General features: G+C 38.3%; 1 protein-coding gene across 3 annotated transcripts in view; it reads left to right on the top strand.

The window, feature by feature from the left end:
* LOC149142720 (uncharacterized) overlaps positions 1-21,148 on the top strand; it is a 517,619-nt gene that overhangs the window by 384,861 nt on the left and 111,610 nt on the right. For all 3 annotated transcript variants that reach the window (XR_016264192.1, XM_089447323.1, XM_089447324.1), the window contains one exon: positions 1,038-1,107. Coding sequence is in view for 2 of the 3 variants with exons in the window: in XM_089447323.1 (XP_089303449.1) it covers positions 1,038-1,107 (70 nt within the window). In the remaining variant the exon portion in view is untranslated. The remainder of the gene's footprint in view (positions 1-1,037; positions 1,108-21,148) is intronic.

Here is a 21,148-nt window from a genome sequence, read left to right as displayed (position 1 = left end):
CAAAATTGATCATACTAGCATCACTTATTACATTTCCCCGCAGGGCTTGTGGAATTTGGGTATAACAAAAAATGATAAGAATGATAAGTAGAGTTTAAAAACTCTGCTAATATGATGATGACTGATGGTACAAGCATCCTTTGTTACATCCTTGGGAATGAAGTCTTCAGATAATCCTCAAGTGCCACTCCAGTGGTCAACACTAGGCATTCTTTATTTTTCTATTTGAGCAACCATACTCTTGAATCCTATTGACCTATTTTTGGTAGTTAATGAGCATTAATGTAATTTCATTTCACTCAAGAATGGTAAAAGTAGATGTAACCATTACAATAGAGAATGATTAGCATCCAAAATACAGACTAAATCCTATCTATGTCTCATCAAAGACTAATTTAGTCTAACTTATGCTTTCCTTGAGAGAAGGTAGACCCTACTTATACAAACGTTATGTTCTAGGATGAACAAATGTAGCATCTGCAAGTCAATGAAGCACAAAGAAGAATGTGTGATATGCACACATGAAAGTATATTTTTTGTTAGAATGTTCTTCTTTGTGCTTCACTTGTATGATGAAAATATAGAACGGATAGAAATTGAAGTACAAAGTGGAAAATGCTAAGCTTGGTTTGCTACTTAGTTGATAATGTGCACTTGTATGTATTGAATGTAACTGTACGGCAAACTGTTTTTCAAAGTTCCATAATAGGCATGTCATTGTCTCAAGATGTAAAAGGATAGTTTTGAATCGATCAAGTATGCTCTACTTGTGTGTGACACATTTTCAATTTGTGAATTGCATTTTAGTATTTTAGGGAGTTATTGTGTTAGTCAACTGTAATATATTATTCCTCAGATTTGAAGAGCATTTCTTTGTCTATATAATGTGTTGTAATTGATCAAGACACTCCCACTCAAGATTAGTAGAAGAAAAAAGGCAATTATTTCTTGTATTTCTGTTCATGGTTATATTTAATAGTGCAAACTGCAATTTATCACCAAAAATAGTAATTAATTTTGTGGAAATCGTTTTGCAGCTCTCCGTTGTGGCCTCAAATCATTGCAGATGTTTTTAGACAAACTGTAGAGGTACTTGAAGACTCACAGGTATGGAACATAAAGAACAGATACTCAACATAAATTAGTATCAAATCTACAAAGTGAATCCAGTCTATTCATCAGCTGGTCCCAATTACAACTGATTGTTATAATCTCAAATTCCAAGCACATAGTTCACTCTTTTTCTCAATATGGGTCTAACTAAATCGTGAATGTGACTGACTAGCAGAAATTTTGGCCCCAACCAAAACCTTGATCATTTTGGCTTACTTCTCACTTTCTATCAATGTTGGTGCATTTTGATTAAGTTTTCTGTTTGCTTTTGTATGACTGCCCATTTAAAATGTTTATACCGGACTTGTTTAGCCCTTCATGAAATAGAGTCATAGCTTTTCCTAAAAATAATCTTGTATATACAAAAATATTTACAAACAGCAAATCAAAAGGTGGAAGAGTACATACAATATTCAGTGGACCTTATATTCTCTTCTGTAGGACTATTAACACTGAAATAAAATATGAATAGGCTATGTTACCCACCAAAATGGGTAACCCTATAGGAGAAAACTTTCCTCCCATTCTTCACATCTAGTTGGCCTACCATGCAGCCCCTGACAGCCACCACTAGCTGATGATGTGCCATTATATCTGTCACTTGCATCAACCACATGCTTCTCACCCATCCAACAAGAACATATGGACTGTTGTCGCCCAAGATATGTTGAAATATGTAACTAGATTCGGTCTTCATAATGAGATATGTAATCATGATTTTATGTATTTGATGTAATGAGAAAAGTAATTTTATTATTGTTATTATTGAGGCATGGGTTTCATGCTCAAGGAAAGTTATTTTATAGGTCAAGCTCCCATTGAGAGTTTCTAGGGCTTGTCATTGTGTCTACAAGTCAAGAGAGTTATTGTCATAAATGAAAGACCCATTTGGGCATGTTAGATATTGTAAAAATAATTTATTTGAGTCAAAGCTGAGTCAAAGGACCCTCCAAGACCTCGTCATAATGCAATGAACAAGTCGGCCTACAAACATGGACAAGAAGCCTATATAAAGGAGACTTCGACCTCAGTTTGGTGACACACTTCTCACATAAGTTCAATCACAAGAAAGAGAAAAAGTGCGAAGAAGAGGAAGACAAAAGAAGAAAAGAAGGACGAGATTTTTGTATTGGTTTTGGGCTACTTCTCTCCACACGTGTGAAGGAATTAGGGCACATATTGCAGCAGTAAAAACCAAGTTGCAGAAGTCGAGTCAGGTCATCAAGAAGTGCATTTTTTGCAATATGATTTCTCTAGAAGAAAGAATCTACCCAGGCGAAGAAAAAGGAGCAAGAATATACCATTATTTCTCTCTTGTGCAAGGGTTAGGGTTTCTGCAGAAAAATTTGTTGGTCAGGTTGAAGTTGCAGAAGAATCTACTGGGCAGGTCGAAGTTGCAGAAGAATTTGTTGGGAAGGTTGAATTTGCAAAAGAAGTTGCTGGAAGTTGAAATTGCAGAAGTTGCTCGAAGCAAAGTTTGACTTGGTCTTGGAGGGTCTTGGTCAAGGGTCATAGGTCTTGGAATTCATCAGTTGAAGGTGTATAGGTGATCAGAAATAAGAGACCAACTACAAGAGTTGGGAGAAATAATGTTCGATAAAGAAATGACCACCATAGTGCTCAATGCACTTCCAGAGGAATGGGGCAACTTCACATCTAACATCTTTGGAAAGAAGGAAGCCACCCCATTCAATGAACTTTGGTCATTGTGTAAAATTGAAGAAACCAGATTGAAGGCAAAAAGCGATGTAGGATCAAACGAGCAAGTCCAAGCATTTGCTGCCATGGCTAGGAAGAAAGGAAAGTTTGGAAGGTTTGGTCCTCAGAAAAAGAACAAGAAGAATATGTCAAAGGTCCAATGCTATGGTTGTCATGAATATGGGCACTACAAGAGAGATTGTCCTAAACTCAAGAAGGACAACAACAAAAGAGGAAGGGAAGAAGCCCATATCACCAAAGAAGTGGAAGAACCTGAGAAGAAGAAATCAAAGGAGGAAGTGAGAGATCTCTACTATGACTGAGATAATCTCCTCCACTAAGTTCTTTTCAGTTTTGTAAATAATAGCTATCATGGTAAGAAGCATTGTAAGTATGATAGGATGCATCATATTAGGAGATGGCATCATGGTAGAAGCATATGATTGAAGCAAGAGCTCATTATAGTAGCTTGAAAAGGAGAGTTGAAGTAGAAGTCTACATGGATGTAGCAATCATCACATAAAGGAAGTAGCTCATGGTAACCTCATTGAAAGCATGTGTAGTGCATATGGTTGAAAGAAAGTCATCTAGCATGATAGAAGGAATTCATCATACATCATCATCATGAGAAAGGAGCTTCTGTCGGATGAGGATAATCTAGATCCTCTGTTGGAATCTTCATTAGAAGGTTCACCTCTACTTGGAAGAAGCAAGCGTTTCACTGATCATTTCGCCTTGTGTGGGATACATTGTTTTGAAGGATGATGGTATGGTGACAAAGGAGTGCAGCAGGTCAAGTTGGTTGAATCACTTTCAATCAAGGAAAGGAAGATGCCGAAGGAAGTCTAGATGACCAAAAGGAGAAAAGAGGTATGTATGCATATATTTGATAGTTTAAATCATGTCATCATACAGTTGTATCTAGCATGGGTAAATGCTCTACCTGTGAAAATTCCTAGTCCAAGGAAACCCTACTGCAGCAAATCTGAATCTACTTCACTTGATTTTTTAAAATTACATTCATAAAGTTACTCTTCTGAATACTGAAGCAAATTACTTTTGCAGCCTACACTAATTAAATATTTGATCTCATGAAACAGAAAATAGAGCAAAGAACAAGATACATAGGACACTTATTTTTGGACACAATAGTCCCCGGAAAAACCCAATGCGGGAAAACCGGTGCAGCAGTTCTGAGGGTTTATTATTATGCAGGAGAAATATCTGAATACAAATCTAGGATGCTCATCTAGCAATCCTTTACAGAGAAAATACTGGCAGAAAATTTGAGTGAGTTTTACCTGACTTCACCCAGAAGAATTCTTACTGATCCGGCACAAGACTGGCTAACCCGGGTATTTCTGCGCTGGTAGAATTCCGGCTGATCCGGCACAAGACTGGCTAACCCGGGTATTTCTGCGCTGGCTTTGTGCCAATCATGCGTCACCTTCTCTGCCCTCTGCGTCAGCTCTCCCGACTGTTCTGACAGTTCTGGCAGTTCCGACAGTTCCGGTAGTTCCCGACAATTCTGGCAGTTCCGGTTGTTTCGACAGTTCTGGATTCTGCGTGACAGGCAACTTTTCTGCGTCAGCTCTCCCGGCCACAGCGTTGCCTCTGCGTCAACTCTCCCGGCTGTTCTTGCAGTTCTTGACAGTTCCGGCTGTTCCTGGCAGTTTCGACTTCTGTGTGATAGGCAACTTTTCTGCTCTGCTAGCTCTCTCCACCTCTCTGTCTATATTCTCCGGAAAGTCCTTCTCCTGGATTCGTATTGCCCCTCTGCTGTAGAATGATCACTTAATTCGAAATCCTTAGCAAACCCTACCCTGGGAATCGATTTCTTGATCAATTTTTTTCTCTCCGTGTGTGTTTCCAAATGAACCCCAAGCCTCCATTTTATACTTTTCTTGTTGTGTCTTCAATGACCGAGATTAAGTCTCTAATCAATGGCTAGATTAAAGCATGACTTGATCCGCCTTCTAGATCATTCTCACCCATATTTTGATTAATACCCATTAATATTTTAATTTTCCTAAGTTTAGACTTAGGAAGCCCATTAAAAATATTAATTATTTCAATAAAATACAATCTGGGTGGAATTTCACCAAATGGTTTCGGGGTTCTTTAGAACTCATGTGCCTTAGCCTCTCCACCATTTTTCAAGGCTAGAGCACTTATGATGCTACCAAAAACTAACACTCCCTCTTAGCAAGAAAAGTGCTCTAGCAACAATGCCCAACTACATGTTGCTCTGCGTTGACCACCACGTGTCAACTACCCGTAGCAGTATACCCCCTTTTTTCGCAAAGGGGATATCGCTTGATCAACATGTTCGTGCCATTCGACTATCATCATCAACCTATTCATGTTATTTTTTAAACCCAGTTTGCGTGTGTAAATTGTAAATAATCTTAGCAGATTTGTGTCATGTATGTAATTGCCTAGGTAGACCTAATCTTATAGTGATGATCTATGTTCCGGAAGGTTTTTTTGTCTCACCGACCCATGGTCGGCAGAGTTTTCCTTCAGCCTAACCCCAAAGCCGGAATGGATTTTGTCATTAGAATCTTAGGGGAGTCCTAGTGTGCTAGGTCGAGTCTATGTAAAAGTGATTTGGGAATAATCCTAACTATTTGGTTAGGTTATTTTATTACAAATTGCTTGATCTGCTAGATTATGTTTGTGTCGCAGAACTGGGTAGTTTGTGAGGGTCTATATCAAATGAGTTTTCCCCCTTAAGATGTAAAATTGTAAAAGTCATGATGTAAAGTGTTTTGAGGGTTAGAAAAATATTTTATCCCCTCATAAGTCCTAGGTCCTAGGTATTTTTAAATTTTCCAAAGGCTAAATTCGAGGGTCCTTTAAAAAATTAAATTTTAAGAGGTCCAGGGACTAAGGTTAAATGATTATTTTGCTAAATTTTAGGCCCTTGGTCCCTTGGGTTAAGTCAAAGTCAAAATTTTGAGGAAATTAATTCAAAAATTAAATTTTTTGAATTAATTAAAATGCATTTAAATGGTAAGGAAATTTCCTCATTATTTTAATTTCGACGGATGAGATTAAAATATTTTTTGATCCTCATCAACGGTCGAGATCACTTTGACAAGGATCACTCGAACTAGCTGTTGGGAAATTTTTCTTTAAATAGGAGGTCAGTTGTCCATTGGAATCATTCGAACTTTGAATCGTGTGCTAAGTGAAAGCTCTCCTGTAATCGTTTTTTATGTGCAACAAAGAAAGACTTTGGGGTTAATCTCTGCTGGAGTTACTCTGCGGGAAATGCTGTAAGATGTTTTTTTTTGTTGCATAGATTTACTCTCGGCCATTGATGTTAGCTTATTGAAGAGTGATTTAGACACAGATATCTTGTCTGATCACTGCAGTTTGAACGATAAGTTAATTTCTGAATATAATGGTAGGTATCTCCATTAGATCTGAATTTCATTGTTGTTTTCTGTCTCTATGTTAATGGTTGAATTAAGCTGTGTAGGAAATCCTTTTTTTTGAGATTACCGAGCGTTTAGGGAAGTTCTCGGCTGAACCAGCCAACTCCCGAAAAGGCATTTTCTAAAGGGCCCAGTTGGTTTTGATCCCGGGCTTATCATTAGAATTTTTTGGTGAATGCATGAAGGGTTTTCTGAAGCACCTCATATTAAATTTAAAACTTTGAAAATATTTCTGTGGCATAATGATAAATCTGGCTGGTTAGAGCCTTCAGTTTGTAATTACTGTAATTATTTTAGCTGGTTTTTAGGGTTTTTAGCTTCATCATTGTATATTTTGTTTCTGGGTTTTTTGTTTTTGTCATTGCAGGTTGCAAGTCTGAAGAGGAGATTTTTTTTGAAGCCAGATCTAGGCCCTGGAGGGTAAGATCTGGCCTTAGAGTCAGCTCTTGCAGGGGTATTTGTTTCAAGATCTGGAAAATTTTGTGGGTTTTTCATTTGACAATCTGAAGCAGCTGATTCAAAATTTTAAATCAAGATTTTTGGAAAAGAGTTCTGGTAAATTTTTAAGGGTTTTCCAGGCCATTTGTGTGCTGCCGCCTGGGGGTTTCATTTTCATTGAAAAATTTCGAAATTTTTTTAGGGCCTGCAGCTTTTTGCTGCTGCCCCACACGTGGCTTCCTCTCCACGCTGCCCATTACTCGTACAACTCCACACAACTACTCACTACCTCTCCACCGTCACTCCTCATCAACGCGCAGCTGCCAATCCAACCTGCAAAGCAAACCTTCAGCTATCTCCATGCCTTTTGTTGTTCTATTCCCACACTATTCCAGTCCAGCTCTCTCACCAGCAAACACAGCATCATATCTGCGTTCTTCCCTCCTCCGCTTTCTTCCATCTACAACTTTTCTCCTACTCGCTGCGTCCTCCGCCATCAACCTCCTTCATTCCACTGTCGATTTCCCTGCATCCTTCGTCTGCTGCTCCAAACCTTTTCTTCGCAGCCCCTAAACCTGCATTCCAACCCGCAGCAATGATTTTCCTTGCCGCAACTCCCATAGCCTTTAACGCTAGTTGCAAAACCTGCAAAACGAATTAGCAAACCCCCATTGCCGCAATCCATTGTTGCCTCAGCTATCTCTCCACGCAAACCTTTGAACCCTCTCTGCCTGCGTTAGTCCAGCTCTTCATTCACGCTGCTCTCTCTCTGCTATCCTCCCTTTCCACCTGTGCGCAATCACCTCTCCGTCGCTGCCATTCACCTTTGCTGTCCTCCATTTCCACACATCACTCCATCCACTGGCCATCCCATGCGTGGCTCCCTTGAACCCCGAGACTGCTGTCGAAGTCTTCAAGCTGCCAGGCCTGCGTTCCTCCGTCGGCCATCACCTGTACACACACCAAAACAATAAGATTTCAATTTTTTTATGCATGGGTGAAGCTTAGGGTTAGCTCTTGTTTTTCTTTTCATTTAAATTTTTAATTAGATCTAGATTTGATTTTATATAGTTTAGAATTTAATTATTTTTGTTAATATTCCTATTTCATTTAGATTTTAATAAGTTCTCTTTTAGTTTTAAATTTCTTTTCATTTGTATATATTTAGTGTTTGTTTTAAATTTCATTTTCATCTAGTTTAGATTTAGATACTTTTGTTTATTTTGATAAAAAAATCATATATATATATATATATATATATATATATATATATATATATATATATATATAATAAAAAAATAATAAAAAATTAAAAAAAGGCATAAAATTTTATTAGAGTTTTTGTTCAAATTTGTTTTCATTTAGATTTAAATTTTTGTTTATTTTGATTAAAAAATAAAAATATTAAAAAATTAAAAAAAATTAATTGTGTTGAAACATTTTTGTCACTTTTAGTCTTGGCATATTCACTTAAGGATTTGTCACATTTACAATTTTGGGTGTATCTTTTTCGTTAAGGCTAAAAGATTTTAAATGTGGGATTAATGTTTGTCATTTTTATATAGTCAAATGCGCTTAAATTTTATCTAAAGATTAGCTATATGAAAGTGGTGAATCATTTTATGAAATTAGTGAGCATTTTAAATTTCGTGATTGCTTCAAATATTTAAATCTTTTGAAATTTATTTGCTAAAATATTGTACATCTTGCATCTGGTGAAATTAATCATTGCTTGGATTATTTAATGTTCTTTACATCTTAGATATTTTGCAATTTTTTCAAGCAATCGTCAATTATTTCATAAGCAGCAGCAACTAATTGATTACTTTGGATCATTGACTCCTCAAGGCACTGGTATTAAATCATTTAAAATTTTAACTGAGCCTTAATCAAGTAGTCGATTGCCTCGCTGTGTCTCCTGAACCGGCTGATTCCCAGCTGGTTCTCCTTTATCCCATAGGGTCTACCCCCCTTAGCCTGCTTCAGGGAGACAGCGTAAACGGAGAGATCGGGGATCAGGGTGACAGCCCCCGGTCTGAGCGTTGTCGTGGTGCCTAGACACTCTGCGCGACAACATTTTTTGGCTTTGTTGCCAGGGATATTTTATTCTCGGTGTTTCAACGACTTTTCATTTCTCATCTTTTCATTTGGGCCGGCAACGACAACATTTTTTGGCGCCGTTGCCGGGGATAGAGTTTTTTTGTCCTTGATCCTCACGACATTCATCTTTTCAATCATCTCATCTTTTCCGCCATTCATTAGCCTATCAAACGGCCAACATTTTTTGGCGTCATTTGATCTTTTCATCGCCCTATCTTTCATCATATCGTTTAATCGTACCTTTAGCACCTGGACTTCTTAGTTCGTTTCTTGTTTGGGTGGCGACTCCATTTCTTTTCATTTTTTTTTCCCAGACAAGAAGCCTCCCTTATATTTGGTTGTTTATTGCCTTTTGGATCCTAGAGTTAGATTCATGTTCAAGTTGTGACTCCACTTCTTTCATCTCTTGATTTTCTTGAGGAGAGATCTCTCTCTATCATCCATTTGGTCCCTCATTATTCATCATGGATTATTTGTTTACCCCGTGTCATTTTACTGATGTTCTCCATGATATTCCGGAAGTGACCATTTTTAAATTGTCTTTGTTCTCGGGTGGTGATTCAATCGCTGTTAGAAAGCATCTATGCAGGTTTTCTCGTATAATGTTCATATATTGTAGACCTCCTCAGTATGATCATGAAGATGTCAAAATGCGTCTATTTGTCTTTTCTTTAGAGGGTGATGCTTTGAATTGGTTTAATAATTGTCTTGAAGACTCTTTCACTTCTTTACAAGACATTGTCAATGCTTTTAAAGATAGATATGGTTATCAAGATAGCTCGCCTTATGCCCCTAAAATTATGCAACAAAATGAAAGTAATCTTATGAAGGGTCCAGTTGTCGATGAAAGATTTCAAGACAATTCTTCATATCAGAATGTGCCATCCACCTGTACCGTTGCAGATCAAATCCATGATAGTGGAAAAGCAGGGACAAATTGTAAAATCAGTGTCGACAATGAAAGGGAAAATTAGAAGCAAATTATAGAAGAACTAATGCGGCTGGTAAAAAATATGGAGATCAATCAAGAAAAATTTGTAACTGATTATGCCAATGATATGAGAACTCTATACACCCACCTGGAACAACGAGATAAGGAAATGGAAACCATGAAAGCTAATCATGATAGGGAAATTAATTCTAAGCAAAACAAGTTATTAACTATGGATGAATAAATGACTATCATGACATTCGATTATAATAATCAGTTGGCTACCATGCAAGCAAATCATAAGAAAGAGATAAACTCTATGCAGCATTGCTTGATGACCATAAAGGAAAAGAACGATAAAGTAATAAAAGATATGGAAGAAGACCATGCCAGGGAAATCAGTGCTATGAAGGTTGAACACTCTAGCCAGATGGATGCCATTACAATACAGGTACAGAAATTTCAACAGCGGTCAGAGGATGAAAGAAACCAGGAAACGTCGACAGATCAGAAGCCTCCTTATCTGCTGCAACAAGCTCCATCTTATTATGAGGAGGTCATTGGTTTGATTGAAAAGTGGTTAATTGAAGGTGATCCAGATAAAATTAAAAACGATAAAGATCAGATGCAAAATGAAGAAAGACATGTCACACATATCTTACATACTTCATCTGAGGGTTTTGAAGCAGAATGTTCCGCAAAGAAAAAACGCAAGAGAAAGAGAACGAGAAGGCGATTTGATACATCAGATAGCCGTAAGCAGCTTGATTTTCGGATAGGAAAAAGTCCTACCGTATGCAGAATTGGACATGGCACATCCGAGAAGCAGCCGACAGATTTGCCTGAAAGCAGGCAAATGCTCAGTATACACTATATTGAACGCATCTGATGCCATGGGGCATCCTCTGTATTTCTAACCCTACTCCTTGTCTTTTCAGCATTTCATTTCTGTTTTAGGATTAGATTTACCTTTTCATGTTACTAGATAGTTAATAAATGAAGAGCTTATATCTTTCCTGTGCTTAATGTTATATGATGATTTTTGGATGGACGCTACTTATGTTTTGTTGTGTGTTGCGTGGATGCAGATTCTGGATTCTCACATTCCTCCAATGCAGCAACGTGTCCCCAAGTAGAGCCAGATGTTGACCACCACGTGTCAACTACCCGTAGCAGTACACCCCCTTTTTTCGCAAAGGGGATATCGCTTGATCAACATGTCCGTGCCATTCGACTATCATCATCAGCCTATTCATGTTATTTTGTAAACCCAGTCTGCATGTGTAAATTGTAAATAATCTTAGCAGATCTGTGTCATGTATGTAATTGCCTAGGTAAACCTAATCTTCTAGTGATGATCTACGTTCCAGAAGGTTTTTTGTCTCACTAACCCATGGTCGGCAGAGTTTGCCTTCAGCCTAACCCCAAAGATGAAATGGATTTTGTCATTAGAATCTTAGGGGAGTCCTAGTGTGCTAGGTTGAGTCTATGTAAAAGTGATTTGGGAATAATCCTAACTATTTGGTTAGGTTATTTTATTACAAATTCCTTGATCTGCTAGATTATGTTTGTGTCGCAGAACTGGGTAGTTTGTGAGGGTCTATATCAAATGAGTTTTCCCCCTTAAGATGTAAAATTGTAAAAGTCATGATGTAAAGTGTCTTGAGGGTTAGAAAAATATTTTATCTCTTCATAAGTCCTAGGTCTTAGGTATTTTTAATTTTTCCAAAGGCTAAATTCGAGGGTCCTTTAAAAAATTAAATTTTAAGAGGTCCAAAGATTAAGGTTAAATGATTATTTTGCTAAATTTTAGGCCCTTGGTCCCTTGGGTTAAGTCAAAGTCAAAATTTTGAGGAAATTAATTCAAAAATTATTTTTTTTGAATTAATTAAAATGCATTTAAATGGTAATTTCGAATTTCCTCATTATTTTAATTTCGACAGATGAGATTAAAAGATTTTTTGATCCTCATCAACGGTCGAGATCACTTTGACAAGGATCATTCGAACTAGCCGTTGGGAAATTTTTCTTTAAATAGGAGGTCAGTTGTCCATTTAGATCATTCGACCTTTGAGTCATGTGCTAAGTGAAATCTCTTTTGCAATCATTTTTTATGTGCAATAAAGAAAGACTTTGGGGTTAATCTCTGCTGGTGTTACTCTACAGGAAATGCTGTAAGATGTTTTATTTTCTTGCATAGATTTACTTTCAGCCATTGATGTTAGCTTATTGAAGAGTGATTTAGACACAGGTATCTTGTCTGATCACTGGGGTTTGAATGATAGTTTAATTTCTGAATATAATGGCAGGTATCTCCATTAGATCTGAATTTCATTGTCTTTTTCTCTCTCTATGTTAATGGTTGAATTAAGCTATGCAGGAAATCCCTTTTTTTGAGATTACTGGGGCGTTCAGGGAAGTTCTCAGCTGAACCAGCCAACTCCCGAAAAGGAATTTTCTGAAGAGCCCAGTTGGTTTTGATCCCAGGCTTATCATTAGAATTTTTCTGGTGAATGCATGAAGGGTTTTCTGAAGCACCTCATATTAAATTTAAAACTTTGAAAATATTTCTGTGGCATAATGATAAATCTGGCTACTTAGAGCCTTCAGTTTGTAATCACTGTAATTATTTTGGCTGGTTTTTAGGGTTTTTTGCTTCATCATTGTAGATTTTGTTTTTGGGTTTTTTGTTTGTCATTGCAGGTTGCAGGTCTGAAGAGGAGATTTTTTTTGAAGCCAGATCTAGGCCCTGGAGGGTAAGATCTAGCCTCAGGGTTAGCTCTTGCAGGGGTACTTGTTTCAAGATCTGGAAAATTTTGTGGGTTTTTCATTTGACAATCTGAAGCAACTGATTCAAAATTTTAAATTAAGATTTCTGGAAAAGAGTTCTGGTAAATTTTTAAGGGATTTCTAAGCCATTTGGGTGCTGCCGCCTGGGGGTTTCATTTTCATTGAAAAATTTCGAAATTTTTTTAGGTCCTACAGCTTTTTGTTGCTGTCACACACGTGGCTTCCTCTCCACGCTGCCCATTGCTCGTACAACTCCACACAGCTACTCACTACCTCTCCACCATCACTCCTCATCAACGCGCAACTGCCAATCCAACCTGCAAAAAAAACCTTCAGTTATCTCCACGCCTTTTGTTGTTCTATTCTCACGCTGCTCTAGTCCAGCTCTCTCACCAAAAAACGCAGCTTCATATCTGCGTTCTTCCCTCCTCCGCTTTCTTCCATCTGCAACTTTTCTCCTACTTGCTGCGTCCTACGCCATCAACCTCCTTCATTCCGCTGTCAATTTCCCTGCGTCCTCCATCTGCTGCTCCAAACCTTTTCTTTGCAGCCCCCTAAACCTGCGTTCCAACCCACAACAACGATTTTCCTTACCGCAGCTCCCACGGCCTTCAACGCTAGCTGCAAAACCTGCAAAACGAACTAGCAAACCCCCATTGCTGCAGTCCATTGCTGCCTCAGCTATCTCTCGACGCAAGCCTTCGAACCCTCTTTGCCTGCGTCAGTCCATCTCTTCATTCACGCTGCTCTCTCTTCGTCGTCCTCCCTTTCCACCTACGCGCAGTCACCTCTCTGTCCCTGCCATTCACCTTTGCTGTCTTCCATTTCCACACATCACTCTATCCGCTGGCCATCCCACGCGTGGCTCCCTTGAACCTCGAGACTGCTATCGAAGTCTTCAAGCTGCCAAGCCTACCTTCCTCCATTAGCCATCACCTGTACACACACCAAAACCATAAGATTTCGATTTTTTTATGCGTGGGTGAAGCTTAGGGTTAGCTCTTGTTTTTCTTTTCATTTAAATTTTTAATTAGATTTAGATTTGATTTTATATAGTTTAGAATTTAATTATTTTTGTTAATATTCCTATTTCATTTAGATTTTAATAAGTTTTCTTTTAGTTTTAAGTTTCATTTCATTTGTATATATTTAGTGTTTGTTTTAAATTTCATTTTCATTTAGTTTAGATTTAGATACTTTTGTTTATTTTGATAAAAAAATCATATATATATATATATATAAAATAAAAAATAATAAAAAAGGCATAAATTTTTTTTAGAGTTTTTGTTCAAATTTGTTTTCATTTAGATTTAAATTTTTGTTTATTTTGATTAAAAAATTAAAAAAAATTAATTGTGTCGAAACATTTTTGTCACTTTTAGTCTTGGCATATTCACTTAAGGATTTGTCACATTTACAATTTTGGGTGTATCTTTTTCGCTAAGGCTAAAAGATTTTAAATGTGGGATTAATGTTTGTCATTTTTATATAGTCAAATGCACTTAAATTTTATCTAAAGATTAGCTATATGAAAGTGGTGAATGATTTTATGAAATTAGTGAGCATTTTAAATTTTGTGATTGCTTCAAATATTTTAATCTTTTGAAATTTATTTGCTAAAATATTGCGCATCTTGCATCTGGTGAAATTAATCATTGCTTGGATTATTTGATGTTCTTTACATCTTAGATATTTTGCAATGTTTACAAGCAAATGTCAATTATTTCATAAGCAACAACAACTAATTGATTACTTTGGATCATTGACTCCTCAAGGCACTGGTATTAAACCATTTAAAATTTTAACTGGGCCTTAATCAAGTAGTCGGTTGCCTCGTTGTGTCTCCTGAACTCACTGATTCCCAGCTGGTTCTCCTTTATCCCATCGGGTCTACCCCCCTTAGCCTGCTTCAGGGAGACAGCTTAAACGGAGAGATCGAGGATCAAGGTGACAGCCCCCGGTCTGAGCATTGTCACTCTGCGCGACAACACTCTGCTTCTGAAGCATCTCCATTTCTACACTGTTTTTGCCACCAACACTGTGCTATTGTTGCTACTATACTGCTACCCAAGACACTGCCACTACCACTGCTGCATCTGTACTACAACTCCCTCTCAAACGCTGCATCTGCTATGCTGTTAGCACTGCCACTGCTAACACTGCATTTGTACTGCAACTTAGTTGCTGAGAGAAGCAACTGAAAAACATCCAAAATTAGTTGAACTTAACTGTGTTCAACATAATACAATGAATGTTGGAATCTGACTACTGCTGATTCTGACCCTCTGAATCTTCTACACTGCTGCTGACTCCTGCACTGCTGCCAACCTTGCTCTGCGTTGATCAGTCTCTAGTCCCAAGCTATTGCATCTGTCCTCCAAACAATCCACTGCATCATCTAACACTAAGTCCATCTCGCTACTGCTGAATCTTGGGCTCCCGTAGCAAGGAATTGATCCAGGAGGTGGACTCCTCAAGGATCCTACCCACATGTAGTCCTCCCGACTACAACTCAATATCACCCCATCTCCCTCCTAGAGATGCGTGGGCACTCATGGCATACTCTTCCTCGTCAATCTTCGCGACTGCAACCTTAGGATCATGCTTCTCATCCTTATCCTTTTGCTTCAAAGGACATTGAGAGGCAAAGTGACCCAACTCGCCACATCTGAAACATTTCACCTTCGAAATGTCCTTCTTCCACTTCTGCTTCTGTTGTCCCTTCGATGCTAGAGCTTTGTTTTCCTCCTCCTTCGTCTTTGAGCCACTCCCACTGCTGCCACTGAGGTTGACCTTCACTAGGTCCCTCCTTAACTCCTCCTGTTGAAGAGCCGCCCACATCTCCTCCCATGAAGGTAGTTTTTCTCTGCCCAATATGCTTTGGACGAAAACTAGGCATTCATCCAAGACTCCATTCAGGGATATCCTCACCATCGCGATTCGCTGAGGAGTGGACCCCACTGCAACAAGCTAGTCTCTAGTGTCTTGAAGACGTTGAAGATAGAGGTTCACCCCTTCTCCCTTCCGCGTCAAAGTCCACTGCAACTTATGCTCCAAATACATCTTCTGTTGTTTGGAAGAACCTTCATACAGAGAAGACAAGGCTTCCCACATCTCCTGGGATGTATCCTTGCCCTACAAGTGTGAGACCACATGATCTCGAACTCCATCGAGAATCAACCTCTTTGCCTTCCCCTGCTTGGCCTTGTATTTCTTCTTCTGATCATTGTCAGCAGGAACAACCACAACACTTTTGACATAGGCCTCGAGATCATATTCCTCCAGAACAACTAAGATTCTGGTCCTCCATATGACATAGTTGGAGGCTTCGTCCAACCTGTCCTAATCTCTGAGCCCATGTGATGCCATCTCACCCAACTGTCGAACTGACTCCTCTAGTCACTGCTTAGCACAACTGCCCAGCAAGTGAGAAATTTAAACTTTTTAGCAGAAAGTTCTCTAAGGAGAAAATTCCCCTACTATGTGTCTTCGTTCTTTTCCAGCAGATTTCTGCCCCGACAGAAACTGTGCCCTTCTAGCACTGTGTTGAGGCTCTGCATCACTCCCTCTGCCTCTGCAAGCTCACGATTCGGAAATCGTACCTCTCTATCGACTCACTCAGAGAGAGAATTCCTCGGATTAGCTTCCTGGCAAGGACTACACAATCCCTCCAAGGGGATTTGAACTGCTGCCAAGTGCAGCTTTCGGCCTCACTGTTCAGTATTGGATTTTCTCGTCCTATTTCAAAATCAACCCCCTGATACCATGTGAAAATTCCTAGTCCAAGGAACCCCTACTACAGCAAATCTAAATCTACTTCACCTACTTGATTTTTTTAAATTACATTCTTCAAGTTATTCTTTTGAATACTGGAGCAAATTACTTTTGCAGCCTACACTAATGAAATATTTGATCTCATGAAACAAAAAACAGAGCAAATAAAAAGGTACATAAGACACTTATTTTTGGACGCAATAGTCCCCGGAAAACCCAATGCGGGAAAACCGGTGCAACAGTTTTGAGGGTTTATTATTATGCAGGAGCAATATCTGAATACAAATCTAGGATGCTCATCTAACAATCCTTTACAGAGAAAATATTGGCGGAAAATGAGTGAGTTTTACCTCACTTCACCCGACAGAATTCCGGCACAAGACTGGCTAACCCCGATTATTTCTATGCTGGCTTTGCGTCAGCCTTGTGTCACCTTCTCTGCCCTCTGCGTCAGCTCTCTCGGTTGTTCTAGCAGTTCACGGCAGTTCCAACTATTCCAGCAGTTCTGGATTCTGCATGACAGGCAACTTTTCTGCGTCAACTCTCCTAGCTACTGCGTTGCCTCTGCGTCAGCTCTCTTGGCTGTTCTAGCAATTTCGGTTGTTCCTGGCAATTCTAGCTTCTACGTGACAAGTAACTTTTCTGCTCTGCTGGCTCTCTCCACCTCTCTATCTGTATTCTCTGGAAAGTCCTTCTCCCGGATTCTCACTGCCCCTCTGCTGTAGAATGATCACTTAATTCAAAATCCTTAGCAAACCCTGCCCTAGGAATCAAATTCTTGATCAATTCGTTCTCTCCGTGTGTGTTTCCAAATGAACCCCAAGCCTCCATTTTATACTTTTCCTGTTGAGTCTTCAACGACCGAGATTAAGTCTCTAATCAATGGTTAAGATTAAAACATGACTTGATCCACCTTCTAGATCATTCTCACCCATATTTTGATTAATACCCATTAATATTTTAATTTTCCGAAGTTTAGACTTAGGAACCCCATTAAAAATATTAATTAATTTAATAAAATATAGTCCGAGTGGAATTTCACCAAACGGTTTCTGGGTTTTTTAGAACTCATGTGCCTTAGCCTCTCCACCAATTGTCAAGGCTAGAGCACTTCCGATGCTACCAAAAACTAACACTACCTTGAGAGCATGATCAAAGATCTCTTTGAAAAGATGCATGAAAGCATGGTTCACATATTGACAAGATGAAATCAACATAATATGTCCTCATATAGAATATGAGGTGTTTGACAATCAAGATGAAGGAACTATGGATGAAAGATGCAACTATGGTCACGTAAGAAAAGGCAATCAACATCTGATGACTAGAAGAATTGATCATGACATCTCCATAGAAAAGAAAGACCATGATAAGGTCTGCAAAGAAAGGATACCCTTGACATATGAAGTCTTGGAGATGTGTTTATGAATGTGCAGGATGTTGATGTTGCAAGCAAGCAAGATGTCATGATGAAAGGCCATCACAAAAGGTAACTTTGATTTGATGTTTATTTTTTATTTTTGAACAACATCTGGATGGGTTGATACAAGGCTACTGAAAAGAGAGTTGTAGATGTCATCTACAACTAGCACTCATGTGGTTGGATGAAAGATCCTAGAGGAAACATGACTTGAAAGAGGTAGTTGTATGAGGAAAAAGCTAGATGTGGACTAGAGGATCACTTTCCGACAAAGAGAAGGATGACATGACTGATGTGGCTCGTGAAGGAAAGTGATGGATGGTCGATGCCCTACGAAAAGATGAAGGCTCCATAATGTTGAAAATAAACTTCATGACATCAAAAGAAGGAGCCCCACAAGCAGCTGATAGTCCCATGATCTCCACCTAAAGCAAAAAGTTGTTGGAAGCAAGTCCTTGGTTAAGAGGGAGCTTGGACAAGTCCCTGAATAAGAGGGAGCTTGGGTATATTCCTTTTATAGGAATGGGCATATCCTCCCTTATTGAGAGGGAGAGATAGACACATCATTCTTGTCTTCACTTTGAGAAGAAAGAATGGAGTATTGGGTAAGCATCTAGCATCTGATACTCTTTGAGGATGAGGTAGGGCATCCAAGATAAGAGTAGTTGAAGAGGACTGATATTCTTTGAGAACTGGGAATCCAAGATAAGAATGGTCTTGGAAGGGCATACTCTATGAACACACGGGTGGGGTATGTGCCTTGAGAGACAATGATGATGGTGTCTATAAGTCATTGGTCTTGCCAGCATTGTGCTCTGATCTTGTGGAGAGATAGAATTGTTAGTCAAGGCCTTGCTATGTAACAATGTTGGATGATATGATGCTAAACAGATGGGTTACCAATCTGACTCTTCTTATGAGAATTCTTCAGATTGAGAATGTCTAAGTACCTTGTATGGATTATGAATACCTCCCTAGTTAAGAGAGAGTGTTGAAATATGTAACTAGGTTCGGTCTTCATAATGACATATGTAATCATGATTTTATGTATTTGATGTAATGAGAAAAATAAATTTATTATTGTTATTCTTGAGGCATGGGTTTCATGCTCAAGGAAATTTATTTTATAGGTCAAGCTCCCATTGAGAGCTTCTAGGGCTTGTCATTGTGTCTACAAGTCAAGAGAGTCATTGTCATATATGAAAGACCCATTTGGGCATGTTACATATTGTAAAAAGAATTTATTTGAGTCAAAGGACCCTCCAAGACCTCGTCATAATGCAACGAACAAGTCAGCCTAAACAAGTTACAAGTCGGCCTACAAACATGGACAAGAAGCCTATATAAACGAGACTTTGACCTCACTTTGGTGACACACTTCTCTCACATAAGCTCGATCACAAGAAAGAGAAAAAGTGCGAAGAAGAGGAAGGCAAAAGAAGAAAATAAGGACAAGGTTTCTATATTGGTTTTGGGCTACTTCTCTCTACATGTGTGAAGGAATTAGGGTACATATTGCAACAGTAAAAGTCGAGTTGTAGAAGTCGAGCCAGGTCATCAAGAAGAACATTTTTTGCAAGCCGAGTTCTATAGAAGAAAGAATCTACCCAAGCGAAGAAGAAAGGACCAAGAATATACCATTATATCTCTCATGTGCAAGGGTTAAGGTTTCTGCAGAAGAATCTGCTGGGTAAGTCGAAGTTGCAGAAGAATTTGCTGGGAAGGTTGAATTTGCAGAAGAAGTTGTTGGAAGTTGAAATTGCAGAAGTTGCTCGAAGCAAGGTTTGACTTGGTCTTGGAGGGTCTTGTTCAAGGGTCATAGGTTTTGGAATTTGTCAATTGATGGTCTATAGAAGAGAAGAATTCTTGTGGGTTTTCCTCTCATTTGGAGAGGTTTTGGCCTTGGTTGATCGCCTATATCTTGTGTCCTTTGTCTTATTGTTCTTTATGGTTTGATAGATTTTTGATGAAGATAATACTAATAATAATCAAGCAAAAGAAGAAAGCTAATCGAGTTAAGTAAAATACATCACAAGCAGTTATTAAAGATAAATCACCTAACTCGTTACCCCTAGATTTCTCAACAAGATGTACACCTAAATGTGGGAAAAATCCTCAACCCTACAAGGTGTAGAATTCGAGCTACAACACTCAGAGAAGGGGTTGTCACCTATTCCCAACTCTCTTCATTTAAGCTCTCTCCTAGCTAAGCTAAGGGGGGTAGTCCCTAAAGATGATTCTAAAAGGAAAACTTGTTGAAGACAACAAGCTCTAGGAGATAAAGGGCAAGGCAATTACCATTCAATATAACTTGAATTAAAGATTGATTAGCAAGTATGAATGTTAATAGGATAGATTTGATTAAATCAATATGGAATCCAATAAGATAAAAGATGATGGACCAGTGCCTTATAAACAATGCTCAAGTAAAGTTTACAATACTTGCAAAATGAGAATATGATGCTTCAAGTTACAAGATAGGCAATGCTGCAAGACAAGTGTTAGTACAAGAGATCAAGTATAAAATTGAGATTTGAGCGATAGAAAGACTTACAAGATAGATAAACTTATACTTGTAGTTTTAAAATAGAGACTCCAATAAGATAGAATGATATCAAAGGACAATGAGCTTATAATTCAAATGACATGTACAAGGGCAATATAAGAGCAATGCTTGCAATTAAAATGAAATGCTCACAATTCAACTTGTACAATGAACAAATGCAAGATTAGACAATGTTATGTGAATGTGTGATGCAAGTGGTCTTGGTAAATTTTAATTATATACCTAATCTATGGTGATACTTCCCCTCAATTTCTCAAAACTTGGTAAGGACTAAGGTGAATTGCAAGAAGGTTAGGATAAGGAGGCGCTTAGTCCATCATTAACGATACCCGCCTAGACTTTAAGACAACCCATGTGCCTTCATTCCTACAAGGGCTCGACCACAAGAGAACTGTGAGGTCACATGTTTTAACCTTTGCTCCAAACTCAAATTTATCAAATTGAATGAAAGTTAGGGAAGGTTGTCCTAAAATTTCTATCAACCAAGCTTATGCTTGGAGGTAAATTTTAGAGATGCAAGACTAAATCTAGATCTAAAATGCAAATTAGATATGAAAGTTAATACAATGCTTCAATGAGATACAATTAGAACAAGATGCTTCAAAAAGTGAAATGTCTTAAGATTTATCAATATACCATTCCACTTATGATCAAGATTATGATAAGCACTTTGAGCACAAAATTATAATGAGATTAGCTTATAACAATGATCAATGAAGCAAGTAAGAAATTACTCAATGAAATAATGTGAGTAGGCAATGATAAATGAGAGCAACTTCACTAATAATTCCAATTAGATCCAATAACCAAGTGAAGATTATCCAATGAAACCAAGAGTTATTTAGATCAAGAGATAGAAAATAGTTGAAATTACT

This window comes from Pinus tabuliformis, chromosome X (assembly GCF_031772625.1).
Source record: "Pinus tabuliformis cultivar Carrire ecotype Pingquan chromosome X, CPIR1, whole genome shotgun sequence".
Classification (NCBI taxonomy): Eukaryota; Viridiplantae; Streptophyta; class Pinopsida; order Pinales; family Pinaceae; genus Pinus; species Pinus tabuliformis.
Note: the sequence above shows the minus strand (reverse complement) of the source record. Positions and strands in the feature narration are given on the sequence as shown.